Below are 24,829 nucleotides of genomic sequence, written 5' to 3'. Positions count from 1 at the left end.
TGACTGTTGGTTGCATGCACACGTCCAGCAGCCTTGTTACGAAAGTCTCATCCCATGGTCTAAGAGACAAGACAGCCACAAGTGGGAAAGGTCACATGCAAACATTCAGTTGAATAAGACACAGAGAGTGCGCCTACTCTTCTTTTTCTTTTTTTTAACATCCAGCTAATTATGACATATTAGTTCATATGAGATAAGAAACATAATGAAAAAACAAAAAACTCACTTCTCTGACAGAACAATGTGGTAATTTCACCCTGTTTCTTACAGAAATCAAAGTAATTATGTAAAATGTTAAAAAAGATTATTTGAGAAAACCCCTGAAACAGGTTCATATGCACAAGGAGCTGTTAATATAATCTCACACCAACAGTATATCTGCATCTCCACCGGACAAGAATAACATGTGTATGTTACTCCTCATACATTATGTTACTTTGTTGCTTAAAGATTTATTTAACTTCAGTTGAGCAGTGTAAAGAACATTTTCAGGAACCATGTTACTCATCCTTATAACTTACTAAACATCTAATTAGCTATATTCAATATTATCTGCTGTATTCATTGCAATTTATTATTAATGAAGGTAATCACACACACACACACAAACACACATAGCCAAAGACAAACAACTAAGTTTTCAGGAGTGCTGACCGTTTTCTAAGTGTTAAATCTCAGGGAAACTTCATCCGAGAACAAATACTAAACCAGACAGATTTGTCAGCCTACTTCAAGCAGGCTACTTCTAAATAGGAATCAGCACACCTATTAACTAGCTCGGAGTGAATAAAAGTTTTAAAAATGAAAAAACAAACAAACAAAAAAAACCTTATTCATCCCCTGTGCTGCAGCAGCAATGGTAGGAATTTTCCTGAGTGACTATGACTGTTGTACAACAACCCAGAAGTTGATCTCCTAGGGGTGTTTAGAGTTGATATTAAGAGTTATTTAAGTTTTAAAAAATTTAATAAAAAATTTGAAAATTAAAAAAAAGGATGTAAAAACCTCCTAACAATATGCAAATAAATAAACTACAGTCAAAATAAAGTTTTCAAACAGAGTGGAACATGTTCCTAAAGCACCTGAGCACCAAGTTACCCGCGAAGTGATCAGAACTGATCAGAAGTGTAAAGAGATAGATGTTCCCTTGTGATTAAATTAAAGTCAACAATTAATGAACTTCAGAATTTGATTTTCCACATTGGGAAAATGATCACCATCACCTGTATGAATGAACAGTTTAGTCACAGAGGCACTAAGTATGTTCTCATGAGAACAGGGTACAGCCAAGTGATTTGGCAACTACAGACTTAGAAAAAATTGATTTGGAGCTAGTGGTAAGTCCCTTTTCCAGCAGGGTCAGGTTCTCAGCGGTCACCCTGAGAACTACCAATGTTTGATTCCATCTTTTATTCTGAGATCTCGTGAATGTCCAGTTAAACATTTATATTAGATACGTGTAACAGATAGTTAGATGTACAAGTCATATCCTGCATTTGCTGTTACTGGCGAGCTGTTAACTCAAATATGAACTAAATTTTCATGGCAGCAAAAGACTCCAGCGCGTGCACACACACAGGAATGTGGTCAAGAGTTATCTTTCCACAAAACCTTTTAAGGGGTGCATTGCAATTGTCCAACCAGGAACTGTAGAAAATAAGCCAACTTTCTGATGAATCACACTGAAGCCACTGTAAAGTTTTTTTTTTTTTTTTTTTTTTTTTTTTTTTTTTTTTACAAGCATAATGCCTCACTGTATAAAACATGTTTAGTGCGATAAGTCAAAGGTGAAAGTGGATAACATTAGAGTCTGCTCTTAAAAACTTCAATAAACCAGTTCACATATATTCCTGATAAAATAATGTTACTATTGCAACATTCCAAAATATTGGACCTGAATCTGACTTAATGTCTGATTGTAGTTAAGCTGTTAACCAGCAAACAAGGCCTGACTTCATTTAGCCTTAAATACTTCAGACTCTGCTCAATCCATCCTTCATTTGAAATCAAAACACAATAACCTGGCTTTGTGGTAAGATTCAAACACGAACAATTGTTCGATTTGATGAGTAAACACACGAACAAGTGAGCATGCAAAGAAAATATACTGATCTCCTGGAGACTCACGATTAAATATAATAAAAATGATCAAAGTCTCATCTTTCTTGAACTGTTTAAGACATATTGGTTACTGCCTCAGCTCCGTTTTGTGTTATTTTTCTGATAGTTTAAGCGCCACGAAAGATTTGATTAAGCTGAAATTAAAACTCCATGCTTTAGGTCTGCATACAGACCATATAAATTGTAAATTTTGTGCCCACCAAACTCTTTTATGCTCTTCGATTTTACATGAATGTAACCTTAAAACCACTGCTAATATTATTCTTAAGCTTGATTCGTAAAAGATTTTGAACACGAACAACTTTCTTGATCTTATGTGCTAATGATTTGTAAATCTTAAATCAACTTAAGCTGAAGGCGCTAAACAGGTTCTTTAACCCACCGCTGGACTGATAGTAAGGCATACCGGGCATTTGCCCGCTGGCCTGATGACTTACTGGCCTGCGCTTTTTTTTTTTTACGAAATATAATATAATAAAGATTTAAAACATAACGCAATATGTGGATAACGGTATATAAACCCTCCTATTGGTGCATAAACTGGTAGATCGGCCCTTTAGTCATGATTGATTGAAGCCTGGGCCAATGAGGTGAGGGGCAGGCCAGGGGCGAAGCTCGGCTCTTTTGACTCGGCTCCCGAACGGCCACCTCTGGAACCTGATTGGACACCTCAGGTGTCACTCCAGTTGATTGACAGGCAAGTCTCGTTGAAAGATGAGTGAGAAACGCGGCGTCTTTGAAATGAGGAGCAGGCATAGAGAGTGTGGTGTTGTACTGTCAGAGTGAACCTACTTTTGTGGAATACATCATTTTGAGTTAAGTTTTAATGTGATTTCCAAATGAGTCATTGTTTTTAAAGACTGCACATTTAGAGAAGAGATTTTGTTGCCAATTGTTAGGCTAAACGAGTAGGCTAAAGTTATGAAAGGCTAATGTCACGTTAGCAAGAAGCTATTATATAGCACTTTAAAGTGGTACCTTGAGTTAAGAGTGTCTCGACATATGAGTTTTTTTAAGAGCCGTTATTCCATCTATTTTTATTTCATGGAACGGATTAATGGCATTTCCATTCATTTAATGGTGAATATTGATTGGACTACGAGCTATTTGACTTATGAGCTCTGTCACGGAACCAATTAAACTTGTAACATACCACTGTGTTGGGATTGTGTGTGTGTGGGGGGGGGGCATATCATTCAGTAAGTATATAATCAACACAGTTCATAAGGATTTCATAACTGTAACGTTAGATGAAACTGATGAAAAGCTTTTTGTTATTATAAAGGTCTAAAAGTATAACTTTAGCCAAGGTACTTAAACTGACTGACCTACATGATCTCGTTTAATTTTATAGCAGCTAGGCTTGGAGTTGGTTTTAAAGTAAGTTAAAGCACAAGAATGGAGACAAATAATTTAAGATTAACACAATATTGAGGTTTAACCAGGCTGTCTTATTTTGTGTTGGGACAGATAACAATGAAAAGACTTCTTTGTAAAGAAGCACAAGTCAGACCCAGATCAGGCCCAGACAGACCCCAGCCATGAAACCAGCAGCCCTGGCAGCTCCCAACCTGAAGCAAGTCAGTGTGGGCAGACACAAGGAGCCTGTCTACCACCACCAGGTCAGAGGATTCAAAGGCAGCTAAATGCATCTCCAGTTTATAGAAGTGTAGCCTCACTTTGCCCAGATTGTTAATGTAAAGAGGGGGATGCGTATGTCCTGCTGGTGAATATTGTGATCACAATAGTGTGAGTGGGTGTGTGAGATGTGTGATGCATGCATCATTTTTGTTGTTTTTCTGTAGACATCAGTTGTGACTGACAAGGATGCATTGTCACTGCACCTGATCAAGTTAAGGTTAAGGGACCAAAAAAAAAAACATGCTGTCACAGCGCACTTAATTTTTTTCCCCTTCAATACCTGGTGGTGGCCTGGTCTTGGTTAAAAATGCCCGGCCTGAAAAATGTCCCCAGTCCAGCCCTGCTTTAACCCCATTTCCCCACCTTGGTTTATTTAAGACAACTACGTATTTAAAGCTGCCGTCGGCAGGTTTTCAAAATTCTGAGTCTACAGTTGGAAAATTGTAGCCTGGGCGAAAGCCGACTGTTGACTCCGTCAAACAGTCTGGGAAAACCCAAGAGGAATCCGTTTCCATGGAGGGTGGGACCTTACTCAGCAACTTAAATTCATTGGAGTTCCCTTAACCAATCAGTAATTTTTAGAAATGACGTAGGTTATGCGCCGAGGTTCATGCTTACTCTCGCGAGGCTCTAGCTCGCGAATCACGCTTCCCACATCCGCTTTCATTATACTGGGTTGCCATAGAAGCCGGGTTGCAACAATAACCACCTTGGGCTCGACTTTGTTTACATCGCGGAGGCAATCATTATTTAAGATAATGGATGTCAATGACATGTGCCGATTTTGTAACGGTAATTTGAAAGTTAGAGGGATAATAACAAACTCCAAACTTTTATTTCAAAACGAGACAAGCACAGATATATGCACGACAATTGCGAGCTTAGGGTTACCTATTGCATTCCATCCTCTGCGCTCGTTTCGCATTTGTCGCAAATGCTTCGCTTGGGTGACAAAGTTTAAGATGGACATGGACAAGTTTTGCGAGTGGAAGAAGCAGGAGGCATCCAAAGAAGGAGACGTGTCTTCGACAGACAAGAGGGACCGAGCCACACCAATAAAAACCCCACGGACCAAAAAGGCAAGACGATTGACCGAGCCACCAGCACGGACCAGTGAGACTGAGGTGGGTGACGTCAACTAAGGTTATCAAATGTAACGTTATTCACGTTTTATAATCCTCTCAGATGAGAATAATCACGAAAGGAGCTACTGTATTGTCAGTGATTAGATCTTTGTTTGGAATAGTTTTTCCGGAACTTTGAGCCGTGTCTTTTGTAGGCTACATAGTGTTTTCCTTGTCCCAGTTATACTCTTCTTCTTGGGTGCTTCGTGTTGGTGGTTCCCCTCCCCCACCCAGTCAACCCTCTTGTAGCCCCCTTCCCCCTGCATTTCTGTTCTGTACTTTGCCCAAATAGGCTGACAGCAGACTTAATTTCACTGGATTCTTTTACACCAAGACACACATGTATGTGACAAAAAAAATACTTCATTCCTTGTTGCATGTAAACGGGGAATATGTATGAAGTATATTCTACTACCAGCCCATGTAAACATCATTGCAATATTGTCCCTGCACAGTGATTACAAAGCTTTGAAGTTGTGTATCTAGGAAAAGAGTATTTTAGGGCCCTTACAACTTTGATGTTATTATGTATATGTTTACAATTTGTTTTTGTTGCTTGTTAGGTCCTCATCAAATATGGGAATGAGGAGAGAAAATTCATGTGCCAAGAAGATGTTGCTGGAGTCATCGAAAACTTGGCCAAAAGAAATTTTCAAAGAGCTGCCCATCTGATTTCCGCAAATAAGGACCTGATGGAGGAGGTGAAATCAGCTGTTCTGCAAGTGATTGATGGAGAATGTCAGAACCTGTACAGTAGGAAGAACAATTTCATGCTGTGGAGATCAGAGGCAACTGACCTGGTGGATTTTTCTTTCAAAGCACTTCATGATGATCTGCGACTGTCCCCCTTCTTGCTGGGCATAATTTCCACCATCGCCAAAGACTCAGCACCCCATATTTGTACTGCTGCATCAGTAGCATTAAGGGGAAGATGTCCAGGTTTGTCAGCACTGTCCTACTATGTTGATATGGTGCTGATGTATGGTGGCGCGAAAAAGTCTGCATTTACACGTTTGGCCAAACTGGGAATATCAACCGTACACCAGAGTGCAGTGACGAAGCAGAAAAAGATGGCTAAACTCTGCAATCTTCCAGTTTCATCACTGAAAAGAGACTTGGAAGATTTCTTCATCTCAGAGTCCCAAGTCCCAGTCCTCACTGAAGACCAAAGCAACACAGGTGATGCCAGAGATTTCACTTTCACCACATTCTCAAATGATGAAATGGCAAGCTTGAGTGTTGCGCCTCTTCCACAGTCACCCCTACCTCAAACATACTCCATCATCTTTGATAACCTGGACTTTTTCATTCACACTCATCATCAGTCTGCCAAAAACACGAACAAATCAATACACTGGATTCATCATATGTGTGTTGTAGACCGAGTCCCTTCACTTCACCTGGACAACAAGAAACCAGAGTACTGCTTGTCAGACTACAACCTTTCCAAGTCACTACCAGGCCCAGACACCCAGGCACACAAGCGCCGCGAGTTTGTGATTTTGGGAAGCCGTCTGCTGACAAACTACCTGGATGCATTCAAGCCCCTCGCCAGTGTAGTTGTAAACCATATTCCACACCAATATTCTGAGGAAATGGCCAAGCCCTCAACCCATGTAAGTATATTTTCCTTAAAATAAAGCTTATTATTTTTTGATAAATCACAATGTAAGGCTGTCACACAATTATACTGTAAGAGGCATATTTCGAGCTTTTGTCACATGTCTTTTTTGTATTTTATTTTTTTTGGGGGGAAAAAAAGTACCCACTAGGTCTTCTCTTCAAGAACGAGAACCAAACGAGTGACTTGATGGATGTTCTACGGCACCTTCAAAACGAGTAAGTGGGATGCCTTTGTGATTATTTGGGCCCATGTCCCATACATGCATTTGATGTAGTCCTCGACTGAAAAGCTTTCATGTTAATCATCAAAAGTTTAATCTTAAACTATACCAAGGAAATAGTATGGTTGTGTTTGACTTGCTGCATTGTCTAACTCATCTGTAGGTATGCACCCAGAACACCAGATGGCCTGGAGAAGGTGTTGGTTGGGGGTGACCGGCTCACAGAGGCTAACAGCAGGAACATCCAGCTTAATGTTGCAGAAGGAGAAACGGTGGAAGAGCGCCTGGAAGGACTTTTCCTGAAATTCGAGGATTGGCACGCTGTAAAAAATCTCTTTGAGGTGTGTTTCGCATTCACTGACTTGTTAGCAATTATATTACTATGAATACTATTTTTTTTCAATTTCTAACATTTTGTATTACAGATTTTTCATAAAATATTCTTCAAAGAGACTTCAGCCAAAGACCATGGCACACTTGTGTCAAACATGAATCTTTTAAGGTAAAGCACTTGCATTGTCTATGTATCTTTCAGATTAATTTCATATGGTCAGTATCTTGTGTTCCAATGAGTACAATAACCAATTATCCATGTTTATAATTTACAATAGTAATAGTTCAGCAGGATCGCATTCAATTTATGGTCACACGTGTGTGAGGGGTGTGATGGGCACTGGGAATCTCTCGGCCAAGGTGGTCATGGGCACGACACATGGAGACGACACCACCACCATCCAATTTCCTGGGAAAACAACATTTGAGAAGGGTTCCAAGGCAGCCATGAAGTTGACTTTCACAACCCACCCCCACCAACCATCAGAAGTGGATCCGGCATTTCGACATCGGAGACTTTCTCCCTTATGCAAACACGTCCAACAGAGCGACACTCCAACTGATCAAAATATTAGTGATTATGAAAATGGCAAACATTTCATATGTTGTTGTACTAATGCAGACATTAATTTACAGGTGCAGCAATGCCAAAAAGGGACCACATCCAGCGTACAATGCATATAAAGAATTTGTGCGCATGGACACCACAGCTCTATTCCTTGCGGCAGCGATGGAGCATTTGCAGTTGGAGGATCCCACAGGTTTGTAACGTTTTTGTAAAAGCATAATTCTTGTATTTCTAATTATTTTTTATTATTTTTAGTTTTTTCATTTAAACTACAAACTCTACTCTCCTCTCCTCTCCTCTTTCATGACTATCTACTGCACTAATGCCCTAGTCCCAGGCCAGACTCTTTGACATTATGTGTATGTGTGTGTACTCTACTTAACTTCAAAAACAACAAAAACCTAACCCTACCTTGCATCTGCACTTGTTGTCCTGTATATTTCCTGTGCACTTTGTATCTGCTATTGATGTTGGCTATGATTATGTCCTCGATTGTACGTCGCTTTGGTTAAAAAGCGTCTGCCAAATGCAGTGTAATGTAACATACAAATGTATGATGCTTAAACATTTTTCTCTCTGTTTCAGCCACTCCTGAAGGGTTTATACCTGAGCACATTCAACTTGGCTCAGTGGAATTGAAGAGGACTTGGCTTCATGATACTGTGGCAGATGTCATCACAGAGTTCATCTCCACAGACATCACCGACCTGTCGACCAAGATCACCAATGCTGCCAGGGCCGCATCAGCGGAAAAGGAGCGGCTCCCTTGTCGTGAGCCTGACTGCAAAAGGGAGTTTACCTACCAAAAGGCCCGAACAACCCATGAAGCCAAAGTCCATGGTCTTGATGCGTCTGACACGGTTGCGGAGTCCTCTTCCAGTACCAGTTTGGACTGTAAGAAGCAGCATACAGAGGCCAGACTATGGTTTGGGCTTCTACTGGCTGACTTCCTAGATGCCATTAAAGAGGGAGATGGTGAGCGCCTGATGCGGTTGTATAAGGTGGCACTCTTAATCTTCAAGACCTACAACCACTCACAGTATGCTTACAGCACTTTCCTATTAACTGTGCAACTGAATGAGACACAGTCTCCTCGGGTGGTTCATAGCCTCACATGGAACCGCTTCTGGAACAGAAGAGGTGGCAGGGGGAACAATGTCCCACTTGACATTCACCTAGAGCACCTCAATAATTTCCTCAAATCCTTTTTGAGGAACAAAGGCTCCAATTTGACATAGGACACCTCAGACAGGGTGAGTAAGTCAATTGGGGTCATAAATTCGCTGCTGAAGACCACTGACAGGGAGCTGAATGTGAGTCGCCCAAGTGGCAGCCATGCCCCTGCTCAAGCCACAAGGGACATTTTAACTTTGGTGGATGTCTTCAAGAGGGAAGAACTGTTCCGGAAGCAACCAGGCAGATATTTCACAGCCTTCCCAAACTTTGACAGGAACATTCTGAACAAGGTCAAGTTTGACTTCTTATGGCAATGGATGCGCTCAAAGCTCAACGAGTTTCGGTCACTTCCTCTCTGAAGCGCACAGCTATTGTGGAAAACTAGGCCAATGCCCTAGGTAAAGATTCATGTAAATATCTGAATGTAAATAGTTTGATGTTATGTACATATGCACTTTATTCCTTTGATTATTGCACAAAGCAGTACTTTCTTTTTACTGTTGTTTTTATTGTTTTATCTGTCTCTCCCACTGTTCATTGTTTATAGAAGTGCTTGAAATATTTATTGTTATGCACATACTTACTGCTGATCATTCACAGCATTACCGTTGCACTGCTACAGTTTTTTCTTAAATAACCATTCCATATGTTATCAGCACATCTTATGTTGTTGTCAAATGTTGGTCCATTTATTTTATTCTTGCACTCTCATGTCCATTTGCCTTACATTTATGCACTAGCAGTTCAAAGTATTCCTTCATCCTGGTTCATAGGGTCAGTCCCTGCACTGTCAATGCAAGCTTGTCATGCACTCAGCCATTGGTGCTGTTATGTGAAACCGGCTCAGGGTTGTAAATAGTTTTTTTTAATAACGTTTGCCAATGACAATTTATTTAGAATATGTATAATTACAATAAAGAACACCTTTTTATGATATGTCTTGCACCTTTTTTATATGCAATTCAAGGGAAAAATTGAATTTTTTTTTTGTAGAATTGTTTGTTTATTTACAAGATTATTTACAATGAAGTAGTTGTAATGTAATTTCCACAGGAAACACCACGTCTGAAGTGAGCACTTAACATGTGCAGAGCAAGAAGGTAAACAAACAGGAAAAAAAGTAAATTGTTCACCAACAATCAGTAGTCAGATTCAGAGCTGACCTGGCTTCTTGATGCATCACTTAAGTCGTCATCATCAAAATAGTTGCGAAAGTAAAGGTCTGGCTCACAGAAACTATCAACCAAACCAGATTGCACATCTAGATCAAAATCACCAAAAACATCAGCAATGATTATCAAAATTTCTTTAGCATGTTCCAATATGAAAACAGGCAAATTGTTCATGATGTAGGCAAGGTCAAAGATATGTTCACAATGACTTAACACTGCATCCACTAGCTCTTGGCTGAATCCGGTGCAAGCTGCAAATGAGGTGACAAGGTGTGGAGAGGAGTTCATCAACTTAACCCTGTATTCATCCAGCAAATCAGCAATGGCAGATCTGTCTTTGTCATTCACCGTTCTGGATCTCAGGCTAACTTGTTTGTTTTCTAACTGTTGCTCATAGTTTGGAGTGGGCTCTGTACATATCCCAGAGGAACAAGCACAAACAGTGTGACAAAAAGTACAACAGAGATGACCTGGATTGACATTGGTTGGTTCCTCTTCAAAATGTGTGTAGAGGTATTTCCTAACACAGGAATTTTTGACAGTGAGGAGTTGTGTCACCTCTTTATCAACATTTATGTACCGGCGGTTGTCATAAAGGATTGCATGTGCTTGCTGACCTTGTCTCCCTGCCCTTCCCACCTGTTGCACTATGGTCTCTAAGTCTCCTGGAGCCCCAAACATCACAATGTGCGATACATTAGGGAAATTCAGACCCATACCCAAAGCTGTAGTGGCCACAACCACGCGACAATTCCCTTCCCCTCTCAATGAGGACAGAACCCTGTCCTTGTATTTCTGCAGTGTCTTACTGTGGAACATTCCAATGAGGAGGTTCTCTGCTTTTCGGTCTGGATCACCATCTACCCATGCCTGACTTTGCAGTTCAGCTTTTAGGTAACCAAAAACCTTTCCTACAAGCTGCATGGTTGGGCAGTAGATCAGCACTGGTTGCATAGTTGTTCCCTTATCTGCCACACACCTAACAATCCAGTCTAGACAGTTATTTCTGTCTCTAGGAACCCGGCATATTCCGAGACGTATGTTTGTCTTGTTGGGGCTTGCAATAATGTGGATTGCATTGTCCATTTGAAGAATTTTAGTGACCCGGCTTCTTGACTGAATGTCTGCAGAAGCGGTCAGTGCCAAAAAGGGGGTACCTAAAATGTACAAAAGAAATAAACATAGTTAACACACTGCCATTATCATAACTATCATACTAAATGAGGAATCGTGGAATCAAGGAGTTTTATTTGTCACATGCATATGTTTACTGGTGAAAAAAATCCAGTGACATTAGTGTCAGCCTATTTGTAGTACAGAATACAAATGCAGTAAGAAGGGGGCTACAAGAGGGTTGACAGGGTGGGGGCAGGGAACCATCAACAAGGAACAGTGAATGCAAATGAACAAGCAAAGTGTGGGGGTGGTACATAGTCTTACTGGCCTACAAAGACATTGTAATAGTATATCAAGTACATATTTCCCAACATTAGAAGACAGGGAAACATTTATTTCAACGTACCAGCTTTAGCGATGGATCTCAGCTCACCCAGTTTGGAAAAACTCTCTCTAAATGGATTGTCACCTTTGGCAGCTTGACCCCTGGGAGGGAGGAAGAGTAAGACAGAAAATGTATCCTCAGTGGGAAATTCATGTTCATGGTAACTTATGGATTAGATCATATATAGGCCTACAAACTGCACATGCATAGGCCTACGTGAATGTATGTGTACACACCCTATGAGTGTGTGTGTGTGTGTGTGTGTGTGTGCATAGCCTACCCTACATACAAGCATTATACCTAGGCTACAACACACAAGGCACAACTCATTATTTTAGCAATGCAATTGTAATCTAAATAATAATCAAATAACGTTAATAATCAAACTTTTTCCAGTTAACCACAACACTGTGCATGCTATGCAGACTCACCATTTGTATGTCACATGAGCCTCGTCCACGACAATACCGACAAGGTTTTGTTGATAAATCCGTGTGTTGAGCATCCTTCGCCATTTCGAATTTAGGAGCCACGCTTCGGGACTACCAAAAACAAGTGAGAAATGTCCCGCAATGATCTGCTGCTCGTCATCAACACCGAGTTGACCCGCACGTACTCCAAGTTTCTTGGCCTCTCTCACCTGGTCTTCCATAAGTGCGACAAGGGGGCACACGACAATGGCTATTGTATTCGGTCTCCCCAGTCTCTCCAGTACTAACGGTACCATTTGATAAATCAAACTTTTCCCAAAGCCAGTTGGAAGGAGAGCTACGACATCCTTGCCACTAACAAAGTTGACCAGGCATTCCTCTTGCTCTTGTTTTAATTGTGTAATGCTCTCCAGAGTTGAGACAACTTCATGGATAGCTTTTAGCGTATCTTCTTCCGTCGCCATGTTTATTTCCGCTGAGGTTGAACTACAATTGCATGGACTACAATGGACTCCGCGCGTGAGTTCTGCGTCACCACTCTCAACTGTTTGCTGATTGGCAAAACACTGAGCGAACCGAGGTCGGGGCATTTGGCCAGACTATGTGCGGAGCCAAAATCTTTGGGCGGAAGTACGTAGGATGGCGTCGCCAGGCTAGGAAAATTGGAACTGATACAACTTTCAGGTCCCTCCCCCCTCTGTGGACGAGGTTGTGCACTGAGTTCACACCAGTTTGCGCGCACACAAGCTGGGGGCAGACTCACGCTCAGCATGGTTGGTGACTGTTTTGCTCAGATAATGGATAAATAATAAATCTAACGTTATTGGTTAAAAACAGCCGGGGCGCTCGATTTTTGCAAGCACGATTACAGGCTTCAGAGGGAGCTACAGAATTAGGGATTTTTCCTAAAGAGCCTATTTAATATTCTACTTCCAGAATCCCATGACAGTTCAAGCTAATATGACTAAAAAAAAAAAAAAGTTGCAGACGGCAGCTTTAACTTAAACAGAATACCGGCACACACTCGATTCTTGTCTGGAATAGCTACGGACAAAAGAAGAAAAATAAATAAATTGGCATACAAAATCTTGGTGATGGGTGAGGATAATGAAGACAGGCAATATTTTGCAGACAATGAAAACCAAAAATATATACGTAGCCTAGGTGTCTCATGCAACTGCAGTAAAGGTGATATTTAAAAAGCGAAACGTTATTTAATTTAACTAAAAGAGGGCAGGAGGGCTAAATTAACCACACAATATTAAATATTCTGCATCTAATGATTCAATTCTCACATCTTTGAATTAATACTCGTGCAGAGTTCAACACATGCATGGTGGATAGTGCGATGGTGATAATGGTTCTACTGAAACAGAACATTTCATGACACAGAAAATGTATCCTAAATTGTATATCCAACCAGCATGAAAATTCCATCCACTGTAGATGATGGCAGCATTATCCAGTGTTTCAATCTTATTCTACTTTTTTATTACCATTATCATTATTTTTTAACCAAAGACAAACTATGCCTTTCATCAAATTTAAAAACTAGATTGGATACAAATTAGCACTTTCACCAATTGCAGTCTAACACAACAATCTGAGGGAGGATAGATTCATTTCAGAAGTTGGGTATAGGGAGACTTTCCAATAAAGAATGTCAATTTGCTATCTGGAGAGACCAACAATGGATATAAATCAGTTAATTTACATGTTGAGGGTCGACTAAGATAAAAGAATCCTAGTTTCCCCCCGTTGTTCTTAATATCTGACCTCCCCACATCCGCACTAAACATAGTGTGACATGATGTGGGAAGTTTGAAATGTAATGAAATTACACACAAACTGTTAGACTGGTCTTTGGACCGTTGTGCAATAATCACTACTTTTTGCCATCAAAGCTTGACTCTGCATTTGCATTCTGGAGTTATAAAGGTGTCAGATCATTTAGAGACTTATTCCTCAATGGTGTGTTTGTAGATTTCAAATCCTTGTCAGAGAAATTTGATCTCCCCCAAAACCATTTCTTTCGATATCTTCAACTTTGGAGTTTTGTTAAGGACCATTGTACTACATTTCCACATCTGCCTCAGGAGGCATCATCACCACATATTCTTGATAAGCAAATTATATACTTTTATTCTGAAATTAAACCCCTCTCCTCTTGACAAAATCAAATGTGAATGGGAGGCCGAACAGGAAGTTGAGTTTCAGGACGAATGGTGGGATAAACCCAAACTACAAGTGAATTATTCTACATCATGTGCCCGTCTTAACCTAGTACAGTTTAAGGTGGTACATAGGATGCACTTAAGCAAAGCCAAATTGGCAAATTATTTTCCTGGTACTAGTGAGGCCTGTAATAGATGTACCTTTGTTCCATCACATCTCGCCCCCCACTTTTTGGACCTGTTCATAGCTGACAGGTTTTTTGAAGAATTTTTTTTTAAATCATGTCTGAAGTTTTAGAGACTGATATAAAACCTTGTCCACTTATTGCTATTTTTGGGGTGCCTCTGAACTACCCTACGTTCAGCGCACAAAAATGTAATGTACTATCATTCGCCTCTCTAATTGCCCATAGACGTATGCTCCTACATTGGAAGTCACCAATTGGTCCAGGACTGCATACCTGGATAGAGGATATGATGTTATTCTTAAAACTGGAAAAAAATCAAATTTTCTTTAAGAGGATCAGTTGAGAATATTTTCACTACATGGCGGCCTTTCCTCTTTTATTTTGACAAAGTATCTGCAGTTTCCAACCCGTAATTTTTAGCTAAACTTGTAAAGTACTAGCCATAGATTAGAGCACATTATATGGACTATAAAATGCTTAGGTTTGCTTGGGTAAAATTATAAGTACAGACCAATGGGGGTGGGGAAGGTGGATGGGGTTTCTTTTCTTTTGTGCTTGTTTTATGTGTGTGTATGAAATAGAAATAGATATTGTAATTCCTTCTCCTGTGACACTGATTTTGGGTTTACTGATAATCTGTCCTACTAAACAAATGAAATAAAATAAAAATAAATAAATATATATATATATATATATATAAATATCTCTTCCTGATAGCTTCTTGATTTCTTTAAAGTTCTACATTGATGTTGTATTTTAACAACAGCAAAATCATTTTTTAAATCCTAGCACTCGTAAGAACATATGCAGCCGTTCTCTTGACATGACATTTAATTAGCATACCACTATTTAATTTCTGCACGTTTTAAGCTTTGTATCCTCTTACATTATTAACACTATATGTGAAATCTCGAGTTTAGGGTCAAAGAACAAGATATGGTACCATCCCTGAACAGGATGACACAGTGACGCACACGAAACAAGAGATGCAGAGTTGTAATGTTTTACTTCACTTGTCGTATCATAGCTATGCTGTAATTGTAAGACCAGTCTAACAGTTTGTGTGTAATTTCATTACATTTCAAACTTCCCACATCATGTCACACTATGTTTAGTGCGGATGTGGGGAGGTCAGATATTAAGAACAACGGGGGGAAACTAGGATTCTTTTATCTTAGTCGACCCTCAACATGTAAATTAACTGATTTATATCCATTGTTGGTCTCTCCAGATAGCAAATTGACATTCTTTATTGGAAAGTCTCCCTATACCCAACTTCTGAAATGAATCTATCCTCCCTCAGATTGTTGTGTTAGACTGCAATTGGTGAAAGTGCTAATTTGTATCCAATCTAGTTTTTAAATTTGATGAAAGGCATAGTTTGTCTTTGGTTAAAAAATAATGATAATGGTAATAAAAAAGTAGAATAAGATTGAAACACTGGATAATGCTGCCATCATCTACAGTGGATGGAATTTTCATGCTGGTTGGATATACAATTTAGGATACATTTTCTGTGTCATGAAATGTTCTGTTTCAGTAGAACCATTATCACCATCGCACTATCCACCATGCATGTGTTGAACTCTGCACGAGTATTAATTCAAAGATGTGAGAATTGAATCATTAGATGCAGAATATTTAATATTGTGTGGTTAATTTAGCCCTCCTGCCCTCTTTTAGTTAAATTAAATAACGTTTCGCTTTTTAAATATCACCTTTACTGCAGTTGCATGAGACACCTAGGCTACGTATATATTTTTGGTTTTCATTGTCTGCAAAATATTGCCTGTCTTCATTATCCTCACCCATCACCAAGATTTTGTATGCCAATTTATTTATTTTTCTTCTTTTGTCCGTAGCTATTCCAGACAAGAATCGAGTGTGTGCCGGTATTCTGTTTAAGTTAAAGCTGCCGTCTGCAACTTTTTTTTTTTTTTAGTCATATTAGCTTGAACTGTCATGGGATTCTGGAAGTAGAATATTAAATAGGCTCTTTAGGAAAAATCCCTAATTCTGTAGCTCCCTCTGAAGCCTGTAATCGTGCTTGCAAAAATCGAGCGCCCCGGCTGTTTTTAACCAATAACGTTAGATTTATTATTTATCCATTATCTGAGCAAAACAGTCACCAACCATGCTGAGCGTGAGTCTGCCCCCAGCTTGTGTGCGCGCAAACTGGTGTGAACTCAGTGCACAACCTCGTCCACAGAGGGGGGAGGGACCTGAAAGTTGTATCAGTTCCAATTTTCCTAGCCTGGCGACGCCATCCTACGTACTTCCGCCCAAAGATTTTGGCTCCGCACATAGTCTGGCCAAATGCCCCGACCTCGGTTCGCTCAGTGTTTTGCCAATCAGCAAACAGTTGAGAGTGGTGACGCAGAACTCACGCGCGGAGTCCATTGTAGTCCATGCAATTGTAGTTCAACCTCAGCGGAAATAAACATGGCGACGGAAGAAGATACGCTAAAAGCTATCCATGAAGTTGTCTCAACTCTGGAGAGCATTACACAATTAAAACAAGAGCAAGAGGAATGCCTGGTCAACTTTGTTAGTGGCAAGGATGTCGTAGCTCTCCTTCCAACTGGCTTTGGGAAAAGTTTGATTTATCAAATGGTACCGTTAGTACTGGAGAGACTGGGGAGACCGAATACAATAGCCATTGTCGTGTGCCCCCTTGTCGCACTTATGGAAGACCAGGTGAGAGAGGCCAAGAAACTTGGAGTACGTGCGGGTCAACTCGGTGTTGATGACGAGCAGCAGATCATTGCGGGACATTTCTCACTTGTTTTTGGTAGTCCCGAAGCGTGGCTCCTAAATTCGAAATGGCGAAGGATGCTCAACACACGGATTTATCAACAAAACCTTGTCGGTATTGTCGTGGACGAGGCTCATGTGACATACAAATGGTGAGTCTGCATAGCATGCACAGTGTTGTGGTTAACTGGAAAAAGTTTGATTATTAACGTTATTTGATTATTATTTAGATTACAATTGCATTGCTAAAATAATGAGTTGTGCCTTGTGTGTTGTAGCCTAGGTATAATGCTTGTATGTAGGGTAGGCTATGCACACACACACACACACACACACACACTCATAGGGTGTGTACACATACATTCACGTAGGCCTATGCATGTGCAGTTTGTAGGCCTATATATGATCTAATCCATAAGTTACCATGAACATGAATTTCCCACTGAGGATACATTTTCTGTCTTACTCTTCCTCCCTCCCAGGGGTCAAGCTGCCAAAGGTGACAATCCATTTAGAGAGAGTTTTTCCAAACTGGGTGAGCTGAGATCCATCGCTAAAGCTGGTACGTTGAAATAAATGTTTCCCTGTCTTCTAATGTTGGGAAATATGTACTTGATATACTATTACAATGTCTTTGTAGGCCAGTAAGACTATGTACCACCCCCACACTTTGCTTGTTCATTTGCATTCACTGTTCCTTGTTGATGGTTCCCTGCCCCCACCCTGTCAACCCTCTTGTAGCCCCCTTCTTACTGCATTTGTATTCTGTACTACAAATAGGCTGACACTAATGTCACTGGATTTTTTTCACCAGTAAACATATGCATGTGACAAATAAAACTCCTTGATTCCACGATTCCTCATTTAGTATGATAGTTATGATAATGGCAGTGTGTTAACTATGTTTATTTCTTTTGTACATTTTAGGTACCCCCTTTTTGGCACTGACCGCTTCTGCAGACATTCAGTCAAGAAGCCGGGTCACTAAAATTCTTCAAATGGACAATGCAATCCACATTATTGCAAGCCCCAACAAGACAAACATACGTCTCGGAATATGCCGGGTTCCTAGAGACAGAAATAACTGTCTAGACTGGATTGTTAGGTGTGTGGCAGATAAGGGAACAACTATGCAACCAGTGCTGATCTACTGCCCAACCATGCAGCTTGTAGGAAAGGTTTTTGGTTACCTAAAAGCTGAACTGCAAAGTCAGGCATGGGTAGATGGTGATCCAGACCGAAAAGCAGAGAACCTCCTCATTGGAATGTTCCACAGTAAGACACTGCAGAAATACAAGGACAGGGTTCTGTCCTCATTGAGAGGGGAAGGGAATTGTCGCGTGGTTGTGGCCACTACAGCTTTGGGTATGGGTCTGAATTTCCCTAATGTATCGCACATTGTGATGTTTGGGGCTCCAGGAGACTTAGAGACCATAGTGCAACAGGTGGGAAGGGCAGGGAGACAAGGTCAGCAAGCACATGCAATCCTTTATGACAACCGCCGGTACATAAATGTTGATAAAGAGGTGACACAACTCCTCACTGTCAAAAATTCCTGTGTTAGGAAATACCTCTACACACATTTTGAAGAGGAACCAACCAATGTCAATCCAGGTCATCTCTGTTGTACTTTTTGTCACACTGTTTGTGCTTGTTCCTCTGGGATATGTACAGAGCCCACTCCAAACTATGAGCAACAGTTAGAAAACAAACAAGTTAGCCTGAGATCCAGAACGGTGAATGACAAAGACAGATCTGCCATTGCTGATTTGCTGGATGAATACAGGGTTAAGTTGATGAACTCCTCTCCACACCTTGTCACCTCATTTGCAGCTTGCACCGGATTCAGCCAAGAGCTAGTGGATGCAGTGTTAAGTCATTGTGAACATATCTTTGACCTTGCCTACATCATGAACAATTTGCCTGTTTTCATATTGGAACATGCTAAAGAAATTTTGATAATCATTGCTGATGTTTTTGGTGATTTTGATCTAGATGTGCAATCTGGTTTGGTTGATAGTTTCTGTGAGCCAGACCTTTACTTTCGCAACTATTTTGATGATGACGACTTAAGTGATGCATCAAGAAGCCAGGTCAGCTCTGAATCTGACTACTGATTGTTGGTGAACAATTTACTTTTTTTCCTGTTTGTTTACCTTCTTGCTCTGCACATGTTAAGTGCTCACTTCAGACGTGGTGTTTCCTGTGGAAATTACATTACAACTACTTCATTGTAAATAATCTTGTAAATAAACAAACAATTCTACAAAAAAAAAATTCAATTTTTCCCTTGAATTGCATATAAAAAAGGTGCAAGACATATCATAAAAAGGTGTTCTTTATTGTAATTATACATATTCTAAATAAATTGTCATTGGCAAACGTTATTAAAAAAAACTATTTACAACCCTGAGCCGGTTTCACATAACAGCACCAATGGCTGAGTGCATGACAAGCTTGCATTGACAGTGCAGGGACTGACCCTATGAACCAGGATGAAGGAATACTTTGAACTGCTAGTGCATAAATGTAAGGCAAATGGACATGAGAGTGCAAGAATAAAATAAATGGACCAACATTTGACAACAACATAAGATGTGCTGATAACATATGGAATGGTTATTTAAGAAAAAACTGTAGCAGTGCAACGGTAATGCTGTGAATGATCAGCAGTAAGTATGTGCATAACAATAAATATTTCAAGCACTTCTATAAACAATGAACAGTGGGAGAGACAGATAAAACAATAAAAACAACAGTAAAAAGAAAGTACTGCTTTGTGCAATAATCAAAGGAATAAAGTGCATATGTACATAACATCAAACTATTTACATTCAGATATTTACATGAATCTTTACCTAGGGCATTGGCCTAGTTTTCCACAATAGCTGTGCGCTTCAGAGAGGAAGTGACCGAAACTCGTTGAGCTTTGAGCGCATCCATTGCCATAAGAAGTCAAACTTGACCTTGTTCAGAATGTTCCTGTCAAAGTTTGGGAAGGCTGTGAAATATCTGCCTGGTTGCTTCCGGAACAGTTCTTCCCTCTTGAAGACATCCACCAAAGTTAAAATGTCCCTTGTGGCTTGAGCAGGGGCATGGCTGCCACTTGGGCGACTCACATTCAGCTCCCTGTCAGTGGTCTTCAGCAGCGAATTTATGACCCCAATTGACTTACTCACCCTGTCTGAGGTGTCCTATGTCAAATTGGAGCCTTTGTTCCTCAAAAAGGATTTGAGGAAATTATTGAGGTGCTCTAGGTGAATGTCAAGTGGGACATTGTTCCCCCTGCCACCTCTTCTGTTCCAGAAGCGGTTCCATGTGAGGCTATGAACCACCCGAGGAGACTGTGTCTCATTCAGTTGCACAGTTAATAGGAAAGTGCTGTAAGCATACTGTGAGTGGTTGTAGGTCTTGAAGATTAAGAGTGCCACCTTATACAACCGCATCAGGCGCTCACCATCTCCCTCTTTAATGGCATCTAGGAAGTCAGCCAGTAGAAGCCCAAACCATAGTCTGGCCTCTGTATGCTGCTTCTTACAGTCCAAACTGGTACTGGAAGAGGACTCCGCAACCGTGTCAGACGCATCAAGACCATGGACTTTGGCTTCATGGGTTGTTCGGGCCTTTTGGTAGGTAAACTCCCTTTTGCAGTCAGGCTCACGACAAGGGAGCCGCTCCTTTTCCGCTGATGCGGCCCTGGCAGCATTGGTGATCTTGGTCGACAGGTCGGTGATGTCTGTGGAGATGAACTCTGTGATGACATCTGCCACAGTATCATGAAGCCAAGTCCTCTTCAATTCCACTGAGCCAAGTTGAATGTGCTCAGGTATAAACCCTTCAGGAGTGGCTGAAACAGAGAGAAAAATGTTTAAGCATCATACATTTGTATGTTACATTACACTGCATTTGGCAGACGCTTTTTAACCAAAGCGACGTACAATCGAGGACATAATCATAGCCAACATCAATAGCAGATACAAAGTGCACAGGAAATATACAGGACAACAAGTGCAGATGCAAGGTAGGGTTAGGTTTTTGTTGTTTTTGAAGTTAAGTAGAGTACACACACATACACATAATGTCAAAGAGTCTGGCCTGGGACTAGGGCATTAGTGCAGTAGATAGTCATGAAAGAGGAGAGGAGAGGAGAGTAGAGTTTGTAGTTTAAATGAAAAAACTAAAAATAATAAAAAATAATTAGAAATACAAGAATTATGCTTTTACAAAAACGTTACAAACCTGTGGGATCCTCCAACTGCAAATGCTCCATCGCTGCCGCAAGGAATAGAGCTGTGGTGTCCATGCGCACAAATTCTTTATATGCATTGTACGCTGGATGTGGTCCCTTTTTGGCATTGCTGCACCTGTAAATTAATGTCTGCATTAGTACAACAACATATGAAATGTTTGCCATTTTCATAATCACTAATATTTTGATCAGTTGGAGTGTCGCTCTGTTGGACGTGTTTGCATAAGGGAGAAAGTCTCCGATGTCGAAATGCCGGATCCACTTCTGATGGTTGGTGGGGGTGGGTTGTGAAAGTCAACTTCATGGCTGCCTTGGAACCCTTCTCAAATGTTGTTTTCCCAGGAAATTGGATGGTGGTGGTGTCGTCTCCATGTGTCGTGCCCATGACCACCTTGGCCGAGAGATTCCCAGTGCCCATCACACCCCTCACACACGTGTGACCATAAATTGAATGCGATCCTGCTGAACTATTACTATTGTAAATTATAAACATGGATAATTGGTTATTGTACTCATTGGAACACAAGATACTGACCATATGAAATTAATCTGAAAGATACATAGACAATGCAAGTGCTTTACCTTAAAAGATTCATGTTTGACACAAGTGTGCCATGGTCTTTGGCTGAAGTCTCTTTGAAGAATATTTTATGAAAAATCTGTAATACAAAATGTTAGAAATTGAAAAAAAATAGTATTCATAGTAATATAATTGCTAACAAGTCAGTGAATGCGAAACACACCTCAAAGAGATTTTTTACAGCGTGCCAATCCTCGAATTTCAGGAAAAGTCCTTCCAGGCGCTCTTCCACCGTTTCTCCTTCTGCAACATTAAGCTGGATGTTCCTGCTGTTAGCCTCTGTGAGCCGGTCACCCCCAACCAACACCTTCTCCAGGCCATCTGGTGTTCTGGGTGCATACCTACAGATGAGTTAGACAATGCAGCAAGTCAAACACAACCATACTATTTCCTTGGTATAGTTTAAGATTAAACTTTTGATGATTAACATGAAAGCTTTTCAGTCGAGGACTACATCAAATGCATGTATGGGACATGGGCCCAAATAATCACAAAGGCATCCCACTTACTCGTTTTGAAGGTGCCGTAGAACATCCATCAAGTCACTCGTTTGGTTCTCGTTCTTGAAGAGAAGACCTAGTGGGTACTTTTTTTCCCCCCAAAAAAAATAAAATACAAAAAAGACATGTGACAAAAGCTCGAAATATGCCTCTTACAGTATAATTGTGTGACAGCCTTACATTGTGATTTATCAAAAAATAATAAGCTTTATTTTAAGGAAAATATACTTACATGGGTTGAGGGCTTGGCCATTTCCTCAGAATATTGGTGTGGAATATGGTTTACAACTACACTGGCGAGGGGCTTGAATGCATCCAGGTAGTTTGTCAGCAGACGGCTTCCCAAAATCACAAACTCGCGGCGCTTGTGTGCCTGGGTGTCTGGGCCTGGTAGTGACTTGGAAAGGTTGTAGTCTGACAAGCAGTACTCTGGTTTCTTGTTGTCCAGGTGAAGTGAAGGGACTCGGTCTACAACACACATATGATGAATCCAGTGTATTGATTTGTTCGTGTTTTTGGCAGACTGATGATGAGTGTGAATGAAAAAGTCCAGGTTATCAAAGATGATGGAGTATGTTTGAGGTAGGGGTGACTGTGGAAGAGGCGCAACACTCAAGCTTGCCATTTCATCATTTGAGAATGTGGTGAAAGTGAAATCTCTGGCATCACCTGTGTTGCTTTGGTCTTCAGTGAGGACTGGGACTTGGGACTCTGAGATGAAGAAATCTTCCAAGTCTCTTTTCAGTGATGAAACTGGAAGATTGCAGAGTTTAGCCATCTTTTTCTGCTTCGTCACTGCACTCTGGTGTACGGTTGATATTCCCAGTTTGGCCAAACGTGTAAATGCAGACTTTTTCGCGCCACCATACATCATCACCATATCAACATAGTAGGACAGTGCTGACAAACCTGGACATCTTCCCCTTAATGCTACTGATGCAGCAGTACAAATATGGGGTGCTGAGTCTTTGGCGATGGTGGAAATTATGCCCAGCAAGAAGGGGGACAGTCGCAGATCATCATGAAGTGCTTTGAAAGAAAAATCCACCAGGTCAGTTGCCTCTGATCTCCACAGCATGAAATTGTTCTTCCTACTGTACAGGTTCTGACATTCTCCATCAATCACTTGCAGAACAGCTGATTTCACCTCCTCCATCAGGTCCTTATTTGCGGAAATCAGATGGGCAGCTCTTTGAAAATTTCTTTTGGCCAAGTTTTCGATGACTCCAGCAACATCTTCTTGGCACATGAATTTTCTCTCCTCATTCCCATATTTGATGAGGACCTAACAAGCAACAAAAACAAATTGTAAACATATACATAATAACATCAAAGTTGTAAGGGCCCTAAAATACTCTTTTCCTAGATACACAACTTCAAAGCTTTGTAATCACTGTGCAGGGACAATATTGCAATGATGTTTACATGGGCTGGTAGTAGAATATACTTCATACATATTCCCCGTTTACATGCAACAAGGAATGAAGTATTTTTTTTGTCACATACATGTGTGTCTTGGTGTAAAAGAATCCAGTGAAATTAAGTCTGCTGTCAGCCTATTTGGGCAAAGTACAGAACAGAAATGCAGGGGGAAGGGGGCTACAAGAGGGTTGACTGGGTGGGGGAGGGGAACCACCAACACGAAGCACCCAAGAAGAAGAGTATAACTGGGACAAGGAAAACACTATGTAGCCTACAAAAGACACGGCTCAAAGTTCCGGAAAAACTATTCCAAACAAAGATCTAATCACTGACAATACAGTAGCTCCTTTCGTGATTATTCTCATCTGAGAGGATTATAAAACGTGAATAACGTTACATTTGATAACCTTAGTTGACGTCACCCACCTCAGTCTCACTGGTCCGTGCTGGTGGCTCGGTCAATCGTCTTGCCTTTTTGGTCCGTGGGGTTTTTATTGGTGTGGCTCGGTCCCTCTTGTCTGTCGAAGACACGTCTCCTTCTTTGGATGCCTCCTGCTTCTTCCACTCGCAAAACTTGTCCATGTCCATCTTAAACTTTGTCACCCAAGCGAAGCATTTGCGACAAATGCGAAACGAGCGCAGAGGATGGAATGCAATAGGTAACCCTAAGCTCGCAATTGTCGTGCATATATCTGTGCTTGTCTCGTTTTGAAATAAAAGTTTGGAGTTTGTTATTATCCCTCTAACTTTCAAATTACCGTTACAAAATCGGCACATGTCATTGACATCCATTATCTTAAATAATGATTGCCTCCGCGATGTAAACAAAGTCGAGCCCAAGGTGGTTATTGTTGCAACCCGGCTTCTATGGCAACCCAGTATAATGAAAGCGGATGTGGGAAGCGTGATTCGCGAGCTAGAGCCTCGCGAGAGTAAGCATGAACCTCGGCGCATAACCTACGTCATTTCTAAAAATTACTGATTGGTTAAGGGAACTCCAATGAATTTAAGTTGCTGAGTAAGGTCCCACCCTCCATGGAAACGGATTCCT

General features: G+C 40.8%; 4 protein-coding genes across 4 annotated transcripts; 2 read left to right on the top strand and 2 right to left on the bottom strand.

Annotated features, from left to right (window-relative positions):
- Positions 1–4,414: 4,414 nt before the first annotated feature.
- On the top strand, positions 4,415–9,741 carry LOC142368094 (uncharacterized). Its single transcript, XM_075450154.1, has 7 exons — positions 4,415–4,886; positions 5,450–6,502; positions 6,649–6,725; positions 6,894–7,071; positions 7,156–7,232; positions 7,342–7,824; positions 8,217–9,741. Exons 1-6 carry the CDS (start codon positions 4,521–4,523, stop codon positions 7,745–7,747), a joined length of 2,157 nt encoding a protein of 718 aa, XP_075306269.1. The 5' UTR covers positions 4,415–4,520; the 3' UTR covers positions 7,748–7,824; positions 8,217–9,741.
- A 62-nt stretch (positions 9,742–9,803) lies between these two features.
- LOC142368095 (putative ATP-dependent DNA helicase RecS) lies at positions 9,804–12,360 on the bottom strand. The gene is made up of 3 exons (XM_075450155.1): positions 11,912–12,360; positions 11,502–11,581; positions 9,804–11,136 (listed from the first exon to the last, which is right to left on the bottom strand). The coding sequence occupies exons 1-3, from the start codon at positions 12,205–12,207 to the stop codon at positions 9,947–9,949; spliced, it is 1,566 nt and encodes a 521-aa protein (XP_075306270.1). The 5' UTR covers positions 12,208–12,360; the 3' UTR covers positions 9,804–9,946.
- A 4,370-nt stretch (positions 12,361–16,730) lies between these two features.
- Positions 16,731–19,287, top strand: LOC142368099 (putative ATP-dependent DNA helicase RecS). The gene is made up of 3 exons (XM_075450158.1): positions 16,731–17,179; positions 17,510–17,589; positions 17,955–19,287. The coding sequence occupies exons 1-3, from the start codon at positions 16,884–16,886 to the stop codon at positions 19,142–19,144; spliced, it is 1,566 nt and encodes a 521-aa protein (XP_075306273.1). The 5' UTR covers positions 16,731–16,883; the 3' UTR covers positions 19,145–19,287.
- Positions 19,288–19,349: 62 nt separating this feature from the next.
- LOC142368100 (uncharacterized) lies at positions 19,350–23,363 on the bottom strand. The gene is made up of 6 exons (XM_075450159.1): positions 22,589–23,363; positions 22,366–22,442; positions 22,020–22,197; positions 21,859–21,935; positions 21,267–21,749; positions 19,350–20,874 (listed from the first exon to the last, which is right to left on the bottom strand). Exons 1-5 carry the CDS (start codon positions 23,234–23,236, stop codon positions 21,344–21,346), a joined length of 1,386 nt encoding a protein of 461 aa, XP_075306274.1. The 5' UTR covers positions 23,237–23,363; the 3' UTR covers positions 19,350–20,874; positions 21,267–21,343.
- Positions 23,364–24,829: the final 1,466 nt, after the last annotated feature.

Source organism: Odontesthes bonariensis, chromosome 18 (assembly GCF_027942865.1).
Source record: "Odontesthes bonariensis isolate fOdoBon6 chromosome 18, fOdoBon6.hap1, whole genome shotgun sequence".
NCBI lineage: Eukaryota > Metazoa > Chordata > Actinopteri > Atheriniformes > Atherinopsidae > Odontesthes > Odontesthes bonariensis.
The sequence above is the reverse complement of the archived record's forward strand: the minus strand, read 5'-3'. Positions and strand labels throughout refer to the sequence as shown.